Below are 24,262 nucleotides of genomic sequence, written 5' to 3'. Positions count from 1 at the left end.
TGTGGAAAGAACGAAAGTCTCCAAACTTCCGATTTTGTAACTAACNATGCCTGAGAAAAAATAAAATGTTGTTAAAGGTAGGGTAGGTAAGAATGGAGAAACTTTTTTTCGGTTGTGTACTTTCAAATTCTAGCTTACTCGAGCTGGTTTCTCCATTCTTACCTACCCTACCTTTAACAACATTTTATTTTTTCTCAGGCATCATCCACCAGATGAAGGGGGAGTATGACACAGCCCTGAAGCTCCACAAAGCCCACCTGTCCTTCGCCCAGGAGCTGAGTGATTATGCTGCCCAGGGGAGGGCGTACGGTAACATGGGTAATGCCCATCACGCACTGGGCATCCATGACCAAGCTGTCCGGTTCCACCGACAGGAGCTGCAGATCTCACTGGAGGTGAATCCCCGGGACTCTTCACCAGGGACATGTAGACAGTACACTCATGAGGTAAAAACAGATCAGTGAAATGTTTTTGTCTTTCAGGTGAATGACCGCCCGTCCCAGGCCTCCACACACGGGAACCTGGCTGTAGCCTATCAGGCGCTGGGGGCTCACGACCGGGCTCTGCAGCACTACCTTCACCACCTGACCATCGCTCGAGAGCTGCAGGACACTCAGAGCGAAGCACGAGCACTAGGCAAGCTAGACAGAGGAAGATGAATTCAGACAAATCATTGGGATTTCATTGATTTTAAGTTCTAATGTTTTATGTTTTATTTTCCAGCAAACCTGGGTAACTTCCATAGCTGCAGAGGGGAGTACGCTCAGGCTTTGCCGTACTACCAGCAGTACCTGGCTCTGGCTCCAGGCCTGCAGGACCTGGAGGGAGAAGGCAAGGTGTGCCACAACCTCGGCTACGCTCACTACTGCCTCGGACAGTACAGAGACTCTGTCAGGTCAGAGACTTCTTTCATCTCACACAACAAAGCTTTATAGGAAGGGCAAGAGGTTTTTTCAAGAGAAATAACGTCTTTCCTGTCATTTTTAACTTCACAGACAAATTTGAATTTGTAGTTGAGAGGCCAAAGTTCAAAAATATATCAAATTAGACAGAGCAAGTTTTGGGACTAGGCAGCTAAAATATTTCTGTTTAATTGGATGGTGCAGTTTTGGGGTTTGACTATCTCCCTCAGACTTAACATTGTATTATCATAAGACACTGTCAAACTGTGGAATAAGATGACTGTTTAAACCTTAGGGTTACTTAAGTGGGAAAAAAAGAACAACTACTGTATATGTCTAGGTTTTATTGACTTGATGCATACATTAACTCAACTCTATATATAAAATGTATGTCCACATACATTTAAATTCTTGTGTGTTTTTATCATTTCTCAGGTATTATGAGCAGGACCTGGCCTTGGCTAAGGACCTCCAAGACAAATTAGCCCAGGCTAAAGCCTACTGTAACCTTGGCCTGGCCCACAAAGCACTGGGGGAGTACAAGAAGGCAGAGGAGTGTCAGAGATACCTGCTCTCTCTTGCTCAAGCCTTGGATAACACTCAGGTCAACTACTACTACTGCTGTGTTCACTAACTGTAAAAACATAACCTGTACACGGGAAGTGGTTGTTAATCATGTGGTTGTATTGTCAGCAGGCGGTTTTCAGGGCCTATGGGAACCTGGGAGATGTGTGTGTGTGTCGGGGTGATCTCCCAGGAGCTGTGAGGTTTCACCAGCAGCAGCTCAGTCTGGCTCAGAAGGTCAAGGATCAGAAGATGGAGGCTGACGCTTACTCTGCACTTGGATCAGTTCACAGGTAATAAAGTTAACAAGTATCAGAAGGAGACTCAGAATTATATTAGCAAGTAGATTCAAGATTCAAAGGATTTAATGTCATATGCACGTAAGCTATAGTGTAGAAATGACAATGAAAATCTTATGACCCAAGCTCCTCCAAAAAAGCAACATAACATTTTGTAATAAAATACTAAAATAAAATAAGAAAATAGTGCAAGAAGTTTATATACACGTAAATAGAATATGATATATACAAGAACAGAACGGAAAATTAAATATTTCACTAAGCTGAAATGAAATAGGTAATAGTAGGTTTACTCATACGAGGAATTTTCGTTGGTATAAATCAGGAGTACTCAAACTTTTTTATTAAAGGTCCACTTGTGAATAGTAAAGTTTATTTTGTATAATTTAATTTTTTTACAATGGGACACAGGCTTCGGTCCGGATTGATTTGTAGTTTGGTCCTGAGTTTGAGAAGCCCTGGTATACAGTAAATGGTTCATACACAAAAAGGATACGTGGCACAAAATAGTACTAGAAGCTATTTTAAAAATATATATATTTTAAGGCTATTGTAAGACATTTAAAATAAAGATATTATTAACACAAAATATAAATATGTGAGAAACTCAGTACATTAAAATATGAAAAATACTATATTCAAAGTGGAGAGCTGTGCAGATTTAAAAAGAGGTAGTGTGGAGCGGAAATGTAATCCTTACCCTCTCGCTTCTTCTTTTACCTCTCTATTGTCTCTTCTCTAGGATGCTCCGCCAGCTCGATACAGCCCTGTCCTTCCACAGCCAGGAGCTGACCGTGCGTAAGGATCTGGGTGATCAGCAGGGGGAGTGCCGTGCCCTGGGCCACCTGGCCGCGGTTCACATGGCCCTGGGAGACTATGCTACAACCTTCCAGTGTTATGAGGCCCAGCTCGGCCTGGCGCAGGGTCTCAGGGACGCCCGTCTGGAGGCCCAGGTTCATGGGAACATGGGCATCACCAAAATGAACATGGGGGTGTTTGAGGAAGCTATTGGATATTTTGAGCAGCAGCTGGCCATGCTGCAGCAACTGAGTGGCACTGAGAGCATGCTGGACAGAGGCAGGGCGTATGGGAACCTGGCAGACTGCTATGACGCTCTGGGAGACTATGAGGAGGCGATTCAGTACTATGAGAAATACCTGACAGTGGCTCAGAGTCTCAACCATGTTCAGGACCAGGGGAAAGCCTACAGAGGACTGGGCAATGCACACAGGTAGACAAAACGAAATGCACCTAATCACATATTTCCTAAGTTAGATGTTAAGATCAAGACCACTCTAATATCTGTATGTAAATGTTAAGTTACAGCCAGCAGCTGTTTAACTCAACACATAAACAAAACTAAAGACAGGCTTTGAACCCTTTAATTACAAATGCAGGGTTCATACCAAAATGTGTAAAATAAGTAGTCCTGCATCCCCCTTCTGTAGCTTTACATTTAAGTGTATTTCCCAAAATATTTTACTATTTAGATTTGTTATCGTCCTACTGTATATATGATGACTGCACCCACGTTGACTGGTAGTAAAATGTGCAGCTTTAAAAAAACCTCTTAAATAAATACTGATTAAGGAAACTTTATTAAATGTTCCCTTACCGGCTAGAACAACGGCAAGTTAAACATCTAAAACTTTAAAAAGTTAGTCATGCCATGGAAGCAAATCTCTACATTTCTGTTAATATGTATGTTATGTATATCATTTGCTTTCCTATCAGTTTGGATGCCGGGACGACATTCCTCCAAGAATCTCAAATGAGCATTTCTTGCCTCAATCATAAACATTTGAAATGAGTGCCATGAAAGTAATGAAAATAATCATAATTCACTAACAGTAAGAAGCAGCAGTGCTGATCGGAGTGGTTTCCTCGCTTTTTTCAGAGGTTACATCTCCTCATTTCTCACATGAAGCCATACAAGTAATGTTCACTGAAGAACAAGGCTTAATGACGGGTTTCCTTTATCCATCTGCTGTAGTCTGTTCTGCTCTCTGGAGTGTGAATGAGATGGAAATGAGGAGAGGAGTCACTGTTTTATCTCATTGAATACAGCCTTTGTAGATGTTTCAGTTTTTTTTGGAGGATACAGTACTGAACTCTTTTCTACAGCTTCAAAATCTACATTATTCTCCTATTCCCCTTATTGTATGCTTTCATTAATTGGCCATATGGGTCTCTCTCTCTGCTGTGAAAAACACATCGTATGGGTTTAAAAAAACTTGAAGTACGGTACGTTTCATTCAAGGGTTTGATAGAACAAATAAAACACAAAGAAATGATGCTCAGGCCTTTTGTTTTTGTCTCTTCAGGTCCATGGGTAGTCTCCAGCAAGCACTGGTGTGCTTTGAGAAGCGGCTGGTGGTAGCACATGAGCTGGGGGGGGAAGGAGGGGGCAAGGCACAGGCCTACGGGGAGCTGGGCACCTTACACAGCCAGCTGGGCAACTACGAGCAGTCCCTCTCCTGCCTGGAACACCAGCTGAACATCGCACGCACAGCGGGGGTGAGCATTTACCTGCAAAGTGTTCTTGTTTCTGCTGACGACTTCACTTTCCGGCCCCTTTTGAATATGTGAAATATAACAACATGTCTCTTTTTTTTGATTACATGTATATTATGCACAGAAAAATATTGTAAATCCTTTTCTTAACCAACAGGATAAATCCCTGGAAGCAGAGGCAAGTGATGCTCTCGGAGGTGTTTATCAGCGGATGGCAGACAACGAGACAGCGCTACAGGTTGGTGTAGATCCAAAATACATCATGATTAGGTATTTAGAGGAAAAGTTTGACATTTTGAAAAAAAAAAAGCTTATTTGATTACTTGCCAACATTTTAGAAATATTGTACTACTCTTTTGCCTAAAATATAAAGATAAAGCCAGCAGCTAATCATCTTAGCTTGGCATAAAGACTGTCCAACTTGCAGAAACTTGGCGAGCTCTACACACTGTTTTTTGTACAGACTACACACAAATACACATCTTGTGAGCTTTAGAGATGCTAATAGGTCGATTTGTTTACTTTCTGAAACAGCCAAACTAGCCGTTTACCCCTGTTTCAAGTCTTTATGCTAAGCTAAGCTAGCTGGGAGCAGGCTGTAGCTTCATATTTACTGTACACACATGATAATGGTATCAAACTTCTCATCTAACTCTAAGCAAGAAAGTGCATTATCATAATTCCAACATTTTCAAACTACCCCATGAAATAATCACACTTCCCTGCTACAGTGGCACCAGCGAGCTTTGGATATAGCGGAGCAGACGGGCTGTGTGAGGAGCCAGGGTCGATCCTACGGGAACCTGGGAATGACCTACGAAGCTTTAGGGAAGTATGAGCGGGCCGTGGTCTTCCAGGAGCAGCACCTGAGTGTGGCGGCACAAACCAACGATCTGATCGCCAAAACTCTCGCCTACGGGAGCCTGGGGAGGACACACCATGCACTGCAAAACTATGCACAGGCTGTGATGTACCTGCAGGAAGGTAAGAAATCCGCTGCAGAGCTACTGACTGGAGTTATTATACGGTTAGCAGCATTGTAAAGGAACATTTAAAATAGTTTCCAGTATTTTTGTATTTATAGATGACTAAATAAGCAATATTTTTGTATTCTTTGATAATCTCCTTATTCTGGATTTCTCTATTTATTATTCTGTCGATATGGTGTCAGAAAAAAGTCAAGAATGCCTGAGACTATTTTTTTTTTAATTGTCATCTGCTTTTCTGAGTATCGACAAATTCATTAACTGAATCATTTTCAGCTGAAATCCCCTGAATATCTGTCAATGCCACACACAGAAAATGTTTCTACCTTGCCGAAAATTAGCTAAAGAGTGACTCTACATTCTGAAATTACTTTTTGGCTTGCGTCATAAATACCCTTTAGTACATTTCATATGTTCACCAGTGAATGATAGCCGCACAAATCCAAATAATTGATCATTATGACACTATGATATCTGATATGTGACAGAAAAGTTCCTGAATGCTCCATTAAACAACAGGACCTTATGTAATACTGATGGATTGAGAGGTATGTAGTCCCACCTGAATCAAGATGCAGCATATGATTGAAAGGATATTTTGATTTCGGCATTTCCACTATGTTTAAAAGCAGTCTGTATTGCTGACACACATCAACAAACTCTCAACTTGATGAAAGGGAGCGATAAAGTTATAGCAGTCTTACCATCGCCTGCAGTCACACACTCTCTGCAGAGACTTTGATCTACATGTGCGTTTCTTATTTTAAAGTCAGAGCTGTTTTATTGGCCTGAGAACATTGTGAGTTGTATTTCTGATACCATCCAGAAGCCTGAAGGGTATTCATGAGTCACAGGCCAATAGAAAATCTGTGTTTTGGTGCTAACCCTCAGTGTTGTCCTTTAGGCAGCTTGTAACTTCTATAGCTAGACCAGGGGTTCCCAAACTTTTTCAGCATGAGACCCAAAACAGAAATGTTGTGGTCCTAAGCGACCCAAGCTCAAAAAATGTCATGATTTTCCATAATATCTACAGTTATAAACAAAGAATGCAACACACCATGAATTTAAAATGTAAATGAAAATATTTATTTAATTATAAAAGTGCATCGCAGCAATTAGGTTTCTCACCATAACAACCTTCCCTTTGAGCTTGCCCAGAAAAAATAAGGATCAAAGCAGAAAGACGAAACATGGGACGTGCAGTCAATATACAGTACAAATTTCAATTATACAATTATCAAAAGTGCAATATTAAGTTTGTCGCTAGCTCAAAAACTATGTACACACCATTTTAAACTATTTTAAATGAACAAAGAACAAACATGTTGTAAACAGAAAGGGACAAAACACTAACTATAGGATGCAGTCAAGTGTATACAGTACATCACAGGTGAAACCAAATTTAAATTCTAAGAAGTGCAACATTAAGTTTGTCACTAGATCAAAAACTATGAACACATATTTTTTAAACACTTTTAAATGAACAGAGCTGTTTTAAAACACTCTGAGAGAGACAAAGAAACTCCAACACTTGGCAACTGATTCACTTTTTTTTTGTGGAGGCTGACTTGCCCTCTGTTTCCTTTGAATGCCTGAAAATAACAGAGAAGATATTATCATTAACAATGCTGGGTTATTGGGTGATTTTTAACACCAGCCGGCGTACGCTATATACCCAATGTGGACCTGGCAACCGCATTTACAGCGCATTACATTACATGTTACTTGTTAGACGCTTTTATCCAAAGCGACTTACATACTCAATACTGTGGAGAATCCCCACAGAGGGATTTTGACAGGGTTATTGCACAAAAGATCCAAGCGCGCACAGAAGAAATCTGAGAGCAGACATTTCACGAGCGCACAGAAACAGCCTGAGTGCGAGGAGAAGGTTTTAAGCTGGAACACAGGAAACCTGTAAGCAGAAATATATCTGAGTGCAAGCGTACAGTTTGAGCAGAAGCAGAGCAAATCTAAGCGCAAGCTGGCACTATTTGAGTGTGAGGACAGGGTTTGAGGGAAAGAAATACATATTCTGAACGTGAAATCAATAAAGTATGCTCTCAAATTTAAAGACCACGCTCTTGAATAAAGATAGGGAATAACCCCCATATGTATTCCTATGTGCATCACACTGCAGCAGTCACCGCGGATACTTTCTCTCGCTTTCCTTCTCATACTGCCTGTCACTTTCCCTCTAATCTTCCTGTGGTTATTGTTTTGAAACACCGCTCTATGCCGCTGCAGAATGTAGTGGACTCGCGGGAGCGAGTAGAGGACGCGCGAGAGCGCGCAGCTGGCGGTCCGCTCCGGGGCTCAGTCAGCATTTCATCCAACTTTGCATTAACGAAACAATTTCACAACAGACCCTGACAAACTCGCAAACAGACAAAACAAATGATTAAAATGAGTGACTTACTTTTCCGCCGTCAAAACACTGCTTCATGAAAGACTCTTCTTTGCAGATGAAAAAATCCTTCGATTTGTCCCGATGCAGAGGATGTTTTGTTTGGAGATGCCGGTCCAATTTATTCATTTTCAAGCTTTCGTTTGAGCACCTCTCCACATAAAACACACTGAGGCCGCTCCTCTCCATTTCTAACAGCTTTTGTGAAGCCAACGCTTAAAAACTCCTCTTTGTATCATCTTTTTGCCATCATGTACGATCGGGATTAATCAACAGACAATAAACAGACAGCGCGAAAACTTTCGCGGGGGACGCGTCAGAGCTGATACAAATACTATCTTTTATTTTTAGTTTATTTATATTTAGAAAATTAAATCATTCAATATACAAAGCTATATTGCATATTTTCATTTTCAAAATAAAATAAAAAAATTATAAAAAAATTGTATTTGCAACGCAGCCATCAGCTCTGACGCTGTGTGTGTGTAGCAATGCATTTAACTGCGACCCAATCAAAACAACCCATTTTGGGTCGCGACCCTGAGTTTGGGAAAGGCTGAGCTAGACTATTACACACACTTTTCTCATGGTTCTAGTTTTAAAACTGCTTCACTGTTGAAAATAATTTTCCTGGAGTTTCTTTCCACATTTAAATTTGCACAGAGGCTGAGACAAAGTAAAAAAAAGACGAAGCATGAAATGGATGTTTTGGTTCATTCATGAATTCCTCCAGGCTTCATCGGGCTTGTAAGACACGGTCACGGCTTGTCACTAAACTCACAGATCCTGCAGATTTTAATTGATCATTAACTCAACAAGCAGCTTGAAACTCAGCTCAGAGTTGAGGTAAGGACAGAGCTGGAGAAACATTTGTATGCGTGCCTCCAATTAACCTCACCAACCGATGGAAAGACACAGATACATAACATCACAGGGCGAGACGCAGAGAGAGAAGAGAGGCAGGCGAGACGCGTGAATCAAAACTCGATGTTTGAGGAGATTCTGCTCAATCTGTGAGCCTAATGAGAACTAATCACAACCCAACGCGACTCTCTGCATCTGCACAGCAGGGGAGATGAAACATATCTGAGACAAACTAAAGAGGAGAGGAAATATCTTTGAATTTGAGAAGTGGAATGAAAAGAAAGGGGCAGAAGAGGACAAGAGGAACAATGAGAGATAAAGAATGGCAGCGCCCTGGGCTCAGCACGGGTTGGATTCATGCAGCAACAGTTGTCATGGCTGTCAAAGAGATGACGTTCAGAGAGGCCTGCAGGAACTAACGTCTGATCTCCTCTCTGATCCGCAGGTCTGCGCCTGGCAGAGCAGTTAGGGCGGAGAGAAGATGAAGCTAAGATACGACATCGCCTCGGCCTGTCTCTGTGGGCCGGAGGCAACCTGGAGGAGGCACAGCACCAGGTGTGTGTGTGTGTGTGTGTTGAGCTTTGTTTCACAGTGTACATGATAACCTCTTATAAATCACACAACTCCAGCCTTAGCAGGTCTAATTGCTACATACTTTAAATCACCTGTGAGAGTAAACTGAAAAAACTGAAACGTTGAATTTAATTAAATGTATTATGTCAACAGATTTCACATTACTCTATTAGGTTAGTTTAAAGCAATAATATTAGGTTGAACTTAATTGAAAACTTTTTATTTAAAATTAATATTATTGCTTATTTGAACTAAATTAATAAAGTTATGTGAAAAAAATGTTGACATAATAATTAATCACTGAAAAATACTTAAATAATGTTAAGTTTAAATACAAAATAATAGGTTCTACTTAATACTATTGCTTTCGACTAACCTAATACAATTATATGGAACCTGTTGACATAAAACATTTGATTAAAGTCAATTTTTTCACTGTATAATAATAAATAAATATAATATTGCAAATTAATTATGCAGTGTAATCAACTTATAGTCTTGCAAAAAAAGAGGTTGCTAATTCAAAACAGAAGCGCGGTCACACTTAAATTCAGTTTTGGATTTTAGTTAAATATTTCCATATTATTCTGTTACATATGAGAGGAAGATATTTAGCTGTTTACGTCACTGAATTCATCTCACAGCTATAGTTATTAGTTAGTGTGTTAATACATTTAATTAAATGCATTGTTGGAGATGCAAATGACAAATCTGTGTTTAAAGTAATTAAAATGAGCACCAACTCAACTGACTGGAGGATTGAAATGCTGTGAATTGATTAATATTAATGGTCCAATAATATAATACAAAATACAACATAATAAACTAACTTTCTGATACTTGCATAATGACAATGTTATTTCTTATACCTACAATACATAATGCTTTCCTTATGTACTGCTGTCAGATAGGAGAAGTAGTAATACAATTTTAAGTACCTTTATGATAACTTCTCCACTACTCTGTACAGCACACAGCCTATTATGATCCAGCTTCTACAATACTTTAAAAGCTAACACAAGTACCAATCCGTTTTGGCATGCTTTGTGTTTGGCTATTGTTTCCATTGTTTGATATTATGTGTAACCTTCCATGCCTAAACTCAGTTCCCAGTTTGTTGGAGTGAAGAAAAGTAGATAATCCATATTCTTCAGATGAATGTGATGAATGTGTATTTGTAGTGCCCCCTAGTGGTTAGCAATGTAACAACATGCTCTCCTAGGTTTGAAATGTTGCAACTAACAATTAAATTCCGCTCATTCTGCTTGAAATATTGTGTTTCATACAGACAGGGGACATACTGTATATTTGTGTATATTGAGCGCTGTAGTTATATGCATGAGTATCAGTGTGATGTATGTTTGTTTGCTGTTTGTTTCAGTTGTACAGAGCGTCCGTATTATTCGAGACAATTCGTCATGAGACGCAGCACAACACGGATTACAAGCTCTCTCTGTTTGATCTGCAAACCAGCTCGTACCAGGCTCTCCAGAGAGTCCTTGTCAGCCTAGGTGAAGTAACCTCACCTCCTGTGCTGATATTTTGTTAGTGTGAATCACAATCTGTCTGTAAGGTGTTCTCACCTCTCCTTTCTCACCTTCACACTTCCTCTCTGTGTGCCTGTTAGCGATGCACAAATTATCACCTGATGTCTGAGCGCTAATTTAGACATTCTGTTCCCCCTCTCAATTTCCTACCTATTAATCTTTCGTGTTACATCTCAGGCCGTCACGATGAGGCCTTGGCCATCGCAGAACGAGGGCGAACACGAGCCTTCGCCGATCTCCTGGTTGAACGCCAGAAAGGGAGCCAGCAAACGGCGAGCACTGACCCTTACATCCCAGTTACTGTGGAACACATCCTGGAGACGGTCAACGGTCAGAGGGCCATGGTGCTCTACTACTCTCTGGCTGGAGGCTTTCTGTATAGCTGGCTGATAGCTCCAGGGACAGGTACGCACGCACGCACGCACGCACACTCACTCATTCACTCACTCAGGAGATTGAAAAAGCTGTAAAATGTATATTTCATGACTTCTGGGTTTTCCAATTCGTATAGTGCCACCTTCAGGGCAAAACTTTAATTTGTTTGTTAAAATATCAAAGGTCAATTTCCAGATACCCTCGAGTCTTGTACGATAAGTGTTTTGAAGAAAGGTTGACTGGTTAATCTGGACATGATTTCAGTTTTCTCCTGCTATTGTGTACAGTATACATACTTTAGATTGAGTTCTCTTATAAATGTGTTCAATAAGAAAGTCTGCAGCCCTTTTAAATCAAGTTGGAAGCTATTATTTTTATTATTTGGTTTTCCAACATTTATTGGAAGGTAGAAAAACCCTGTTTACTTAAGGAAACACATGCTCTGAATAATAAAAACAACATGCATTTAGAATTGTGCCAGAACCCGTTTTTTATTCATGTTGAAAGTATCTAGAACATTGTCACATAAAAAACATTATGGATTAATTTAAACTTCTCCTTCTTTCACTTCTTTAACTCGTCTTCTCTTTTTAGAGTCCAGTTTCATTAATCTGTCATCATTTTTGTCATTTAAAAAGCCAGGACGCTGGTCCAGTTTCGGGACCCACTTTTTTCCTTCGTCAATAAATCTTGACCCAACATTTTGAACCACTGAAATCGATTCAACAAAAAAAATCTTGATTTTTTTTAAAGTGAAGTACAGTGCATATATTCCTTATATCCCCTCACAGAACTTAACTGCTTATACAAAAAGTGTAATCTTATGATGGTCCTCAAGTTTCTAGAATCAAAGTTCAGCTGTGTAACATAAAAAGGCACACTTGTCTTGTACTCAATAAAAAGGCAGACTTGGAGACAATCCAAACCCCAGCAGGGGGGTCTGGGGGGATTCTCCCCCAGGATATTTTTAGAAATACTAACATATAAACAACGCATTCTGGTACACTCTGAGAAGAAAATAAATAAATCTAATACTACCTGACATATTTAATAATATTTTATGCCATTTTTTGTTTTTCACTTTGTTCTGACAGCTGAACTTGCTGCTCCACACAGTGAGAAGAGTAAAGAGGAGATAATCTGTTTGAATTACTTTAAATTGTGGATAAGGGTAAATAGCCCCCATTGTTCTGTGACCTGTCAATCATCAAACCGGGGGTCGTATTTCATTACCTGTTCATTTTTATCTGAAGTTGTACCCATGTGTGTGGGGGAAACTTCTGAAGCAATTGGAAACAGGACTCAGAGAGGCATGAGGAGAGCTGGAGCTTTTATGGCAAACAATGACGGTTTATTTGGACTTACGGCCGGAGAATTGACAAAACAGGTGGTGTGTCACGAGCTGACACAGCGGTTGCCAAACCAATTTTGAAGAACTCTTCTGTAGCTCGAGGTTTTAACTAGTTCACAGTGTAATAATCAACATTCTTTATCAGTGAGGCTAAACAATTATGGACCCTGAATCTAACTAGAGGTCTCGTCCATAGAAAAGAATGTGCGCCAGGGAGCCTACGTCCCTGAACAGTAAACTACCTCTTGGCGGCTTGTGCTCTGTCATAGACTGGCAACAACAATGCGCCCAAGCTGCTCCTCCTTAAAGGTGGGGTAGGTAATTTCGGAAAGACCAGCTCGAGTGCGCTATAATTTGAAAATACACAGCCGGAACAAATCTGCCACTTCCTTACAGAGCCCCTTCCCCAACACACACGAACGTGCACATGACCAATGAGGGCACGAGATAGGTTTGTGCACAGATGGAAGGCTGACAGGCAGGTAGGCCATCCAGTTATTTTAGCCGGGCCGGCTAAAATGATTGGTCGTGCTTTTTACAGTACTATGGCTTCCACAGATGACATTTTTTTATGGATTTTTTGTCAAAGCACTTAAGATATTCATTGCTATCGGGATGTTAAGAGCATTCCATGGACTATAACAAAAAGTGTATCTCGAGCCGGTTTCTCAAACTTACCTACCCCACCTTTAAGACAGATAGCAATACCCAAGGCCGTAGAACTGAGAAAAGAGACAGTAAAGAGAAAAAACGATGACCTGGGTCGAAGGTTGAATACCTAAGCAAATTAATCCCGAACACCATGTATAAAGAGTAGTTCTACCGCAAACTTGTTCTCCGTGGGGACTTCCGGCAACCATCTTGATTCTGATCGGCCAGAAGACTCGAAAAAACATCAGCAAAGATGTTTTATTGAAAAGATGATTTTTTAAAAGTAATTTTCTTTTTTTACTCGCATATCTGCGACCCGACAGTTGAGAACCACTGCACTAGAGTAACTTAAGTCTTGTTTCTGTATTACTGAAGTAATAATTTTGTTACTGTCACTCTGCTCTGAATGGCTTTGCTTTTTTCTGACCAAAACATATAAATATTTTCTGGCTCCATGCATAAATAATGCTTTAGAGCTAAAAGCAGAAGTTGAAAAAGCCTTGAGCTGTGAATCCATTTAACCCCCTTGCCATTCCCAACGGCAAAACCTAATTCTGAATGACTGTTTTACATTTTAAGAAACAGTTTGTAGGGTCGAATTAAAACATGTTTATACAAGCTTAGCAATGTGTTAGTGAAACAATAATTGAGTCTGTCTTAAAAGGAGATCATTATAATGTTCCACTTGCATATGCACAAAGCATTTGTGCATGCACTGCACAAAATAAAACTTTGATTTAACTCTCTAAGAAGACTGCAGAAAGAGCTAGGGTTTGGAAAGTGCTCAAAAAAGCCCCCAAAAATACTCTAAAGCACTTTACCAATTTCACAGTAGGACTGTTCTGAATGATAAAGTCAGTAAGAGTGGAATCTGGAATTGTGCCAGGTTCTAAGCGGTTGATTTCTATGACATTTACTGAGCTCAGTCTCCTCAGTGGATGGACCCTTTTATTTTGGTCTCCAAATGATCTTTTCCTCTTGCGCCACCCTCAGGCCAAAATGTCAACCTTGTGTGCGCACATCTCATAATCTAACTGTCATGACATTTTAGGACATTTGAGCACTGAAGGGGGAAAACCTTTGGATTTTAATCACTTTCTGACCTTAATGGACACATGACCTTTTCCTCCAAGGCCATCCCCAAGGGAACTTCACATTTGCAGCCTGATCACTTTGAGATTTTGGGCTTGCACCAAACATTGCAGCTTCTAATATGCAATTGCTACTGGAGTTTTAGACTTTTAATCTTGTCAATAATTAATATATAAGCTCAAATCTGACCTGCATACTCAGTTGTAGCAATTTTGTTTGCAGACTTTGTTATACAGAGCTGCACGGCCTGCTTTAATAAAGTGGATCCTTGTTCCAGTTTCTCTAATTATTCAGAGTCTTGTGCACACCATACAGTACATCTTTTAATTCATACGCAAGCAGACAAATAAACACAGTACAGCGTGCAGTCATTAATTCATGCTCTTCCTGCAACAGGTATTGTGAAGTTTAACGAGGTGTATCTCGGAGAGGCCGGAGTGGAGGATTTCCAGGATGGTGGTGGGAGCCCGCAAAGTGGAGGAGGAGGGGGGGGTGGAGGTCCTCAGTCCTTGGAGCAATACATCTGCAACGCTAGAGAGGCTCTAGGAGTGGACAGCCATTACAGCAGGTATTTTTCTTTACTGACACACTACATTTTGTAAGATGATTTTAGTCATACTCAACATAACACATTTGTCCAAATATTCAACAAAAGAGAAGAAAGACAGACACGGGGTCTTTTCATCTATTACTGTTAACAGGTCAATATTAGAATTTGTTCAATCCTTTCCCCTACATTCTAAGCTGCACTTTGTATTTTAGTGCTAATTAGCAACGGTAGAATGTAGCCAGGTGCATTTACTCAAATTTGAAGTACTATGTTTTCCTCTACATATGTCTAAAACCTTAAGTTACTAGTTACTGCACAAATTAACACTTTTACATTAAGTCATTACTTGATAGTTTAAAATTAGCAATGATTTACTGTATAATAAAATGAGTAATACTAATCTAATGTTATAATATATAATAATATAACAGTCAAAGGGGAAATTTTCCTGCTTTTAAAAACTCTAAGTACTTTTTCCAAAATGTCCTAAATACTTATATTCTTTGACTTTGACACAGTATTTTTACAGTTTGGTTAAAGTACATTTACTTAAATAAAAGATCTAAAACGTCCTCAACCACTGCTTATAAACAAATGTATACACACTACACTATACTAAAATGGCGAAAATGTTAAAAGGATATCTGTACTGCCTCATAGAACAGCAAGCTTTGCTGTAACTCAGTCTTATTACTGTTCGTCGACACTCATTAAAACACAAAGGGAGGAGAGTGAGTAAAAGAAGACAGAGGAGGCGCATGCTGCATGTCATCTGTCTTCCTTTCCTCCTACTCTCTGCTGCCATATTTCCTTAAACTCAATTATCCTGCCCGCAACTTCAGGCCTTGGTTGGCACCACTGGAGGACTTTGTAAATCACTACCATATGTTGTGTCAGCAAATGTTCCCCAACACAAACTGCTCTCAACTTTCTGTGGAAACCACTGCAGTAGGGTCGCCGCAGCGAGTGAGTGAGTGAGTGAGTGAGTGAGTGAGTGTGTGTGTGTGTGTGTGTGTGTGTGTGTGTGTGTGTGTGTGTGTGTGTGTGTGTGTGTGTGTGTGTGTGTGGTGAGCCTCTATTTATGTATGATGATTACAAATCCTGCTCATCCACAGCGTAAAAGTGTTTGGACATATGCAGCATTAAAATGCTTTCCAACCCACCAGTGGAGTTGTACTACCCTCTAGCATGTAGCAACTGCTATTTTCACACTAATTAAATCTCCCTAAGCTGGAAAAAGTGCAGCCAGTCGACTACATAAAAAGTAATGGTGTTTGCTAATGGGGAATTTGTGCGATCAGTCCAGGACATTGTATCTGAGTCCTGTCATTGGTCTGTAAAGAGTCACTGCCAGCATGCTAAACATTACATGTTAAACTGCTTTCTGCATCCTATTTCCTCTTTACAATTACAATTTTTTTCATATTGATTCATAAGAAATTAAGCACACCCTTCTGTTTAGATTTTTGGGTCAAAACTGCTATAATGATAACATTCAATACTCTTGAGGTGTTTTTGCCTGGTATGAACACAAGCCTATAGGGACTAATGATAGCAAACTCACTGTAAGTAGGTACAGGGTGTGTTCGCTGACTTTTTCTAGTTAATGTTACACTACATTCTAAAATGTAAAATTATTCTCTAACTGCTCGGCTGAAGCTTACCTAACAACATGAAATAATAGATGCTAGAGGTTCTGACTGAAATGCATCACTAATCGTGCTTTGGGATACACGTTGGTGGGGATGTTGCAGTAACAATAAAGTAAATGGAATGTACTTATATGGTACTCTATAGGGTCTTTTCGACCCTGCTTTACAAACTACAAGTCATTCACCAATTCACTCCATTCATTCACGCAGAGCAGTACCAATTGCTCTAGGGTACCTATGATTCATTCACATTCAAACACTCAGGGTTAAGTATCTTAACTGCACAGGCTGGGATCGAGCCCACAACCTTCTGGTTGAAAGACGACTGTACTTCCTCACAGCCCCAGTAAAGTCTGTTTGTGTTATCGTTTACTTCAAAGAGCTTGCTCCAGCAGTGAGACTGAAAGTGAAGCCGGAGATCTTTTAGAGCAACAGTTTGAGGAACTGAACAACAAATTGACGTCAGCCACCGACCCAACAGGCTACCTCCGCATGGTGTCCAGAAATAACATCTTTAACAGGTAAGACTTTTTTTTGGTTTGTATCTTGATTGATTTTTAACCGTGCTAGTGGCCTGGCTCTATGAAGGGTCAGATGGTTAGTCCAAATCTTTGGTCTAGACTCTAGACTAGAATTAAAATCTTTCAAAAATCATTGAATAGATTGCCATGAAATATGTACAGACATTCATGTTCTCCAGAGGTTAAACCCATACTGACTTAGGTAATCTTCCGACTTTTCCTATTGGGGCACTTGCAGATTGTTAAAATCTTAACTATTGGTAGGATTTCCATGACCTATAGCACAAAAAACCCTTTCCCTCAAGATGAATTGTAATCATTTTTGTGATCCCTTCATATGACAAGGTCAAAAATGTCATCCAACACTCTGGTTTATGACCAAATACCTGCAAAAGTGAAAACATTACCATCCTCTTGAGCTGTACTTTGTTTTCGTTGCTAATTAGCTAAGATTAACATCAAAAGAATGTGAACATGTTAAACATTACTTGTGCTAGAAATCTGCATTTTCACTCCAGTGTGCCTCAGTACATCCTGACAGAGCTGCTAGCATTGCTGTGGTAGCTTAGTCTATTTCATGTATTTCTTTTACACAGAGTTAATGTGTGTATTTGTATCTGTGTTTAACAGAAGCTGTCAGAGCATGACGAGTCTATACAGCGCCACAGTATCTCCAGTGAAGGACAGCTTACACTCTCCTCCTTACCGGCCGAGTACTATCAGCAAACCTCCTCTACGTGCCCTTTATGATTTACTTATAGCTCCAATGGAAGGGGTATGTATGGGTATAACATTAATCTGCATATTTATATTTCCCATTTTATGCTTTTTAATCTTAATCTCTCTCTTCTTCTGTCTCCAGGGCCTGATGCACAGCAGTGGTCCTGTGGGCCGACATAAACAGCTCGTGTTAGTTCTGGAGGGCGAACTGTACCTGATCCCATTTGCCTTGCTCAAAGGCAGCTCTTCTAATGAGTACCTTTATGAAAGGTTCAGTCTCATTTCTGTACCTTCTTTAGGCAGCCTGGGAACAACAATCAAGGTAGGCAAATTGCATCTATAACAATATATTTAACCTATTATATGCTAACTTTCGCCTCCTTGTGTTAACAAGTGTTATTGTTGTTGTTGGTGCTGCTGTTCCAAAGACAACCTGACTTATTTAGTCAGGGAAAAAGCGGTGAATGCATTGAACTAGTACATTAATGTTGTTGTTAACTAAATTCCCAATGCTACTCAAAGAAATCACAATCCCTCACTGCCACTAACACAATCACTAACCTTTTTTAATGTGTGAGGATGTTGCAAATATGCAAATTAGCGCATGCAAAGTCAAATATCATAGTTTTGTTGTTGTTATGTTAATGCTGGTGTGTCCTATACAGAGAGTCGAAGGTTTTTTATTGTAAAGTGGGTGGGACTGCAGATAGACCCATCTTATTTAATTGGAAAAGAGTTGGCAAACTGCTCAGATTACACTGCATTTTGTTTTCCATGGCTCTGTGCAAAAAAATAGAGCCTTTGTTTTCTGGGAGGTCGTACACAATGGCAAACAGGATAACAAGGTGAAAATGAGGCTTACATGGAACGAATATAGTAAACACTTATTGGCTCATAATACTTAACTGCGACCATAGTCTTTAAGGTGTCAAATCAGTTAAAGCAGAAAAACTTGTGTACTGACACTTTAAACAATCGTATGGTCCCCCTAGTTTGGAGTGATACAGTGATTTGTTTAGTATTTTTTTGGGGCCTTTTAATATGTGGAAAATCTCAATCAATTCGTGTTCAACCCACAGCCTCATCCTCGTCGCGGTGGTCCCTCCCTTTGCTCAGATGGAGGTTCAGTGGCTGCTGTGATTGGGGCTCCTCGTCTGCCCTCCTCCGTGATGGACCGCTGGTTGTGGGGTCCCTTACCTTCAGCCCAAGATGAGGCTCTTTGGCTGGGGGAGCAGATGGGATGTCATCCCCTAACTGGAGCCAATGCCACAAAGGAGCGTGTGCTTGCCGCTCTCAGTCAGGCCGAGTGTGTTCACTTTGCGACTCATATCTCTTGGAAGCTCGCTGCTTTGGTTCTCTCTCCGAGCCAGGAGCATGCTGGGGGAGAGGGGGCGGGCGGGCGACCCAGGGAGAAGTCCCCATGTACGGGGTCAACCTCTGGTGAGACTGCGGGTCAGGAGGGAAAGATCAAGGGTTTGTTTCCGGAGAGACTCAGGGGAGCAGATGAAACGAGCGAGGACGGGGATAGTTTGTGTGACATGGAGAGTGTGTGTGACGGTCCATCTCTTCATGACTTCCTCCTCACGGCTGCTGATATACTGGATCTGTGCTTGAACGTCAAACTGGTGGTTCTGAGGTAAAACTTTAAACACAAAAGTTTTATAAAGCCTCCCAAGGTTCCCCCTGACCTCTGGCTCCCTGTCCCCTCAGGTTGTACCCGGAGTCCAGCAGCAAGGTGACGTCTGACGGGCTGGTGGGTCTGACCCGGGCCTTCCTGGCTGCCGGCGTCCAGTGTGTGTGCGTTTCTCTGTGGCCTGTACCGATAGCTGCCTCCAAGGTCTTCACACACACCTTCTACACAGCGCTTCTCAACGGGACCAAAGCCAGCGCAGCTCTGACAGAGGCCATGAAGACTCTGCAGAGCAGCAAACACTTCTCACACCCCTCGAACTGGGCTGGTGAACACAAACACACATTAAACTCATTTTTCAGAAAGCGGAAACCTGATTTACAAGCTATGATTGATGCTCATAGCAGCAACTCCCACACTAGTTTCTTATGTGGGAATAACTGCATGTCGGATATGTCAGGTTTTATACAGAATGAAGACAAATTATTATGAGGATTTCTGTTCTTTGAATTCATATCACATAAGTTATTTGTTGCCCACAGCCTGCGAGCGAGTTTAGACAGTCAACTCGAGCTGCTTTGCTACATTCTGCACCACCTATCCAACATATTTGGCTGTTATTTTAAGCCATCAGAAATGCCCAGCTGTTCATCTTTTCTGCCAAACCACAGCACTCATTTCACCCCAAGTATCTGAGCTTTATTCAGCCTCACAAACACAAACACCCAGGCATCCAGCAGTAAACTCTGATTTTAGTCCCAGGAGAGAAAATATTTACTAACCAAACTCTCTCTCTGTACAAACAAAAATATTTTACATGAGTTTGTGTGCATTTTTCTTATCTAAATTTGAGATTTTTGACTTTTCTAGTACGTGTGTTTCACTTTCTTTTCTTGGTTATGTTTATCCTAAAAACCTGATACTAAGTTAATTTGAGACACTTTTGGTAAAAAAACAATGTACGCATTGCACATTTGTATTGGGTTTGGTTCGTACATAAGTGCTATGTGCTTTTCGATAAGCTGTTTTACAAGATGTAGTTTCAAACAAATGCATACAACTCTTTATTTAACTGCAGCAGGCCATACACCTGAACATTTTGATGTAACTCACTTTCGAGTTGTGTAAATGTGATATTTAAAATTATTTTAGTGTGTGTTGGCCCTGTCATGGAAAAAAACAAGGAATTGATCTTCAAACCCTTATTTAAAAAAAATCTATTCACTTTTGTGCAAAGGGAAGCTCAATCTGTGTGCAGCATTACTCTTTTAAAGCTTAAATATGGTTGAACCCTCTCTAAAAGAACGCAAAATGGCATAATCGAGTGTTTGAATGTCATTAATCTCATTTTGAGTGTGTTTTTCTTCAGGCTACATGCTGATTGGCACTGATGTGAAGCTGAACAGCCCCATGTCACTGGTGGCTCAGGCCCTGGCAGAGATCCTGCAGTACCCAGAGAGGGCCAGGGACGCCCTCAGAGTGCTGCTACACCTGGTGAGACGCACTCACACTTTAGGGATATTAACAATTACATGAGTCTGGATCCACCATAATTAATTTAACACCCCAGAGCCATATCTGGTCTTCTTATTCTATAAATATACCCTGCTGAAGTTATGCAGATCTCCCAGAATACATGATATTGTTGTGAGAGGAATCGCTTTCTTTGTTATGCCAAGTACTAAGGACTATTGATTTGTTGGTTGACAATGACATTTCTCTGTAAACAAGAGGCAGGAGTCCAGTGTTTAAACATCATATTTCTCTCCGCAGATTGAGAAGTCTTTGCAGCGCATTCAGAGTGGCCAGTGTAACCCGATGTACACATCACAACAGAGCGTAGAGAACAAGGTCTGTGTGTGGCTCTTTCTCTCTCTTTATTCTCTAAATGTCAGCCTGCGTGTCTCCTCCACTAATGTCCAAATGTCCTCTCTCCTCTGGGTCAGGTCGGGGGGGTTCCCGGGTGGCAGGCCCTCCTGTCTGCGGTGGGTTTCCGGCTGGACTTCTCTGGTAACTGTTCCGGTCTGCCTGCGGCGGTTTTCTTCCCCACCTCAGACCCCGGGGATCGGCTGCAACAGTGCAGCGCCACTCTTCAGTCCCTGCTCGGTAACACAGCTCTTTCATTATTCAAAAGGTCTTTCATGTCAATCACCCTGATAGAATAACAACTTGTCCATTCCCCAGAGGATATAGGATTCAGACTGTATTTTGTTTGAGCATGTACTTCCAAAATGTATTTCACATTTCATGATGAAACAATGAAATCTAATTATCTCTTTATCCATCTTCAGGTCTCACTCCTCCAGCTCTGCAGGCTCTCTGTAAACTGGTCACAGTATCTGAGGCTGGGGAGCAGCTCATTCATAAGGTACTCTCATGGTGTGGAGTAACAGCACAGTCATTCATACAAGTGCTGGAAGAAGTACTCATTAAAGAGATCGAGAAGAATACATAATACATATGTTTCCTAATTTATCATTTGTATTTTCATGTGAAATATTGGATCATTCTTTTGGCCTTGAACGGTTATATCATTCTGATCCAATCTGAGAAGTTTAGACTGTAACTCAATTTATTTATGGCAAGAAGTCCAAACTAGACTAGTCATTTTTTGTAAGAGGTCACAAGCTAACAAGTTTGGAGCAACTGGTTTAATATTTGACAATGCGACATTAAGGTAAAGCACTTAAGGACAATACTTGAGTCAATGTACTTTCCACCACTGGTTCATGTCAACATCTCTTCAACTGAGTAATGCATGCAAGCACATTTAGTTCAGCGGGGCCATGATAAAGCTTACAAAAAAGAAGTCCTTCATAGATACCTGGTATTTTCTGACAAACAGTGTCGTCATTGCCTTTTTCAGTTCTGTTTAGACTCTGCAGGTATTCCGATCAGGCTCCTAACAGTCCTAAAAATATTAACCAATAAGGTCAAGCATCTTTTTTTTGCCTTAGAGGCAAATCCAGGCCAAACAATTCCATAAAGCATTGAACTCCACTCACTGCTGCTCTTCAAGTTTATTACTGTGAGCATAACTGAACAGTCAGAACTACTCCTGTCCAGATTTTGGCAGCTTGACCATTTTCAGTTAGTTGGGTAGAAAACCAAACTGAAATGATTAAAGTGAAGTTTTCCCACCATTCCCAGTGGAAGTTAAACTCTTGAATGCATGTGTGTTGTAATTGCATGTCCTTTAATGATCTCCTAATTGTCTAGAAGGCATGTCTGACATGTCTTTGAGTCATACACCTACAAGTAGAACATATTTCAAAGGTCACACCACCATTCACTTTGCTATAATTTGTTCTAGCCTGTATAGCCCTCATATACACCATATGGGTATCATCAGGTATCATCATCCATATATGATTCAGTTTGCAGTGACTCAAACCAAACAATTCAAAAGGAATAAACCCCTCAAAATCTGTTTCCTCCCCTCTTATACCCACCTCACAAGGCGGTAAAAAGCATGGTGGGCACGGTAAGTGTTTATGAGTGACTTTGAGTTCAAAGAAAGCGTGACATGAATCAAAGCAGGCACATAAAGTGAAGTTGTTGTACATCAGACTTCTGTTATTTGAAAGATGTCTGGGATGCGAGTGCTACATCTTTCTTGCCTTAGTGAAGAGTGTTAAACCACACTTGTTTTGTGACAAACTAACTGTACCATCCAATGTAATGATATGTGATCTCCTCTCCAAAGCTTCACCAGGTGCTGGTTCAGTTGCAGTCGGGCGACAAAGAGCAAGACTTCTCTCTGGCTCCCATTCAGGTGTCCATCAGTGTGCAGCTCTGGAGGCTTCCAGGCTGCCACGAGTTCATGGCTGCACTCGGTGAGTCCTCAGCAGAATAAATAATGTTTCACTTTTACTTTTGAGTTTATCTAAGTTCCAAAAACACTTCAGAGTAGATAACTATACATTTATCTATGTCATATATGATACTAAATTAGTATAATGTATTAAATGGTAATATTGCTTAGGATAAAGATGTGTGAAGAATGTAAATGTTTGCATCAAGAGTAAAGGTACAATATATACAGATTTGCCTTTTCAGAGATTTAATAACAATTACAAGTACATTCATTATGTCTACATTACTTATTGACATGTTAACAGCATCTGGTGCCACTTTTTAACCAGCCATAGTTTATTAGAGGTTTCTCAGTTATAAGTTAATAGCTAATAGTATTACTCAACTGTCATTATCAAGGACAATCTATTTTGCATGTGAACATGCTGCTCCAGCATCAATCACGATGCCTTTTCATTTGAATTAATGTGTGTATATATGGTAAATGGACTGTACTTATGAACGCTTTATCAAGTCTTTACGACCCCCTAAAAGAGTCATTCACCCATTCACACCTCATTCATGTAGAGCAGTACCACTTGCTCTAGGGAAGCTAACATTAACATGCATTCACACATGTGGCCACGCCATCGGGAGCTGCTCAGGGTTCAGTATCTTGCCCAAGGATACATCGACATGTTGACTGCACAAGCTGGGATCGAATTCAAAACCTTCTGGTTGAAAGACGACCCCACTCCCTCGCAGCCACAGTTGCCCAGTCGTAACAACTTTTCAAAATCTTGCAACTGCAGACTTAATAACTTATGAAGCTTATAACATGCCTTTATTAGAAAATTGCTAACAACAAGTAACTGCTAAACTTGGATATCATTTAAACTACTTATTAATAAAGTCAAATATTTTTTGTATTAAAATATTTATTTCCAAAGTACCCAGTTAAGATAGGTCTTAGACAAATGTAGTGGAGTACAAAGCAATATTTCCATCTGATGTCAGATTTAGAGGTATAAACTACCAAAAACTGGATATAAAATCACTTCAAAATTGTGAATGTAGTTGTAATTTGTTACCTGTTGTCTCTGTCAGGTTTTGATCTCTGTGAGGTGGGTCAGGAGGAGGTCGTGCTGAAGACTGGAAAGCAGGCCAGCAGGCGCATCATGCACTTTGCCCTTCAGTCTCTTCTGGCACTTTTCGGTGAGAATAATGAAAAACATTCTTTTTTATAAACTAAATCTTTATCTCTAGTCC

The 24,262-nt window shown here is 40.5% G+C and overlaps 2 protein-coding genes across 3 annotated transcripts in view; both read left to right on the top strand.

Annotated features, from left to right (window-relative positions):
• Nucleotides 1-203: 203 nt before the first annotated feature.
• LOC104948048 (tetratricopeptide repeat protein 28-like) overlaps nt 204-24,262 on the top strand; it is a 27,085-nt gene continuing 3,026 nt past the window's right edge. The window contains exons 1-24 of one of the 2 annotated variants that reach the window (XM_010774209.1): nt 204-395; nt 483-636; nt 724-895; nt 1,338-1,506; nt 1,596-1,759; nt 2,508-2,996; nt 4,090-4,282; nt 4,437-4,517; nt 5,011-5,263; nt 8,982-9,091; nt 10,491-10,620; nt 10,834-11,061; nt 14,522-14,693; nt 16,708-16,848; nt 17,482-17,623; nt 17,711-17,890; nt 18,648-19,204; nt 19,279-19,526; nt 20,568-20,692; nt 20,972-21,049; nt 21,145-21,304; nt 21,490-21,566; nt 22,905-23,034; nt 24,101-24,208. In XM_010774209.1, coding sequence (XP_010772511.1) covers nt 213-395; nt 483-636; nt 724-895; nt 1,338-1,506; nt 1,596-1,759; nt 2,508-2,996; nt 4,090-4,282; nt 4,437-4,517; nt 5,011-5,263; nt 8,982-9,091; nt 10,491-10,620; nt 10,834-11,061; nt 14,522-14,693; nt 16,708-16,848; nt 17,482-17,623; nt 17,711-17,890; nt 18,648-19,204; nt 19,279-19,526; nt 20,568-20,692; nt 20,972-21,049; nt 21,145-21,304; nt 21,490-21,566; nt 22,905-23,034; nt 24,101-24,208 — 4,444 coding nt within the window. In that variant the 5' untranslated portion in view covers nt 204-212. Of the gene's footprint in view, nt 396-482; nt 637-723; nt 896-1,337; nt 1,507-1,595; nt 1,760-2,507; nt 2,997-4,089; nt 4,283-4,436; nt 4,518-5,010; nt 5,264-8,981; nt 9,092-10,490; nt 10,621-10,833; nt 11,062-14,521; nt 14,694-16,707; nt 16,849-17,478; nt 17,624-17,710; nt 17,891-18,647; nt 19,205-19,278; nt 19,527-20,567; nt 20,693-20,971; nt 21,050-21,144; nt 21,305-21,489; nt 21,567-22,904; nt 23,035-24,100; nt 24,209-24,262 lie in introns of both variants that reach the window. The other variant, XM_010774206.1, reaches the window with a different exon arrangement.
• pitpnb (phosphatidylinositol transfer protein, beta) overlaps nt 21,002-24,262 on the top strand; it is a 26,344-nt gene continuing 23,083 nt past the window's right edge. The window contains exon 1 of the mRNA XM_010774210.1: nt 21,002-21,006. The gene's annotated coding sequence lies outside the window, so the exon portion shown is untranslated. The remainder of the gene's footprint in view (nt 21,007-24,262) is intronic.

Source organism: Notothenia coriiceps, unplaced genomic scaffold (assembly GCF_000735185.1).
Source record: "Notothenia coriiceps isolate Sejong01 unplaced genomic scaffold, NC01 NC01_scaffold00013592, whole genome shotgun sequence".
NCBI classification, from domain to species: Eukaryota; Metazoa; Chordata; class Actinopteri; order Perciformes; family Nototheniidae; genus Notothenia; species Notothenia coriiceps.
Note: the sequence above shows the minus strand (reverse complement) of the source record. Positions and strands in the feature narration are given on the sequence as shown.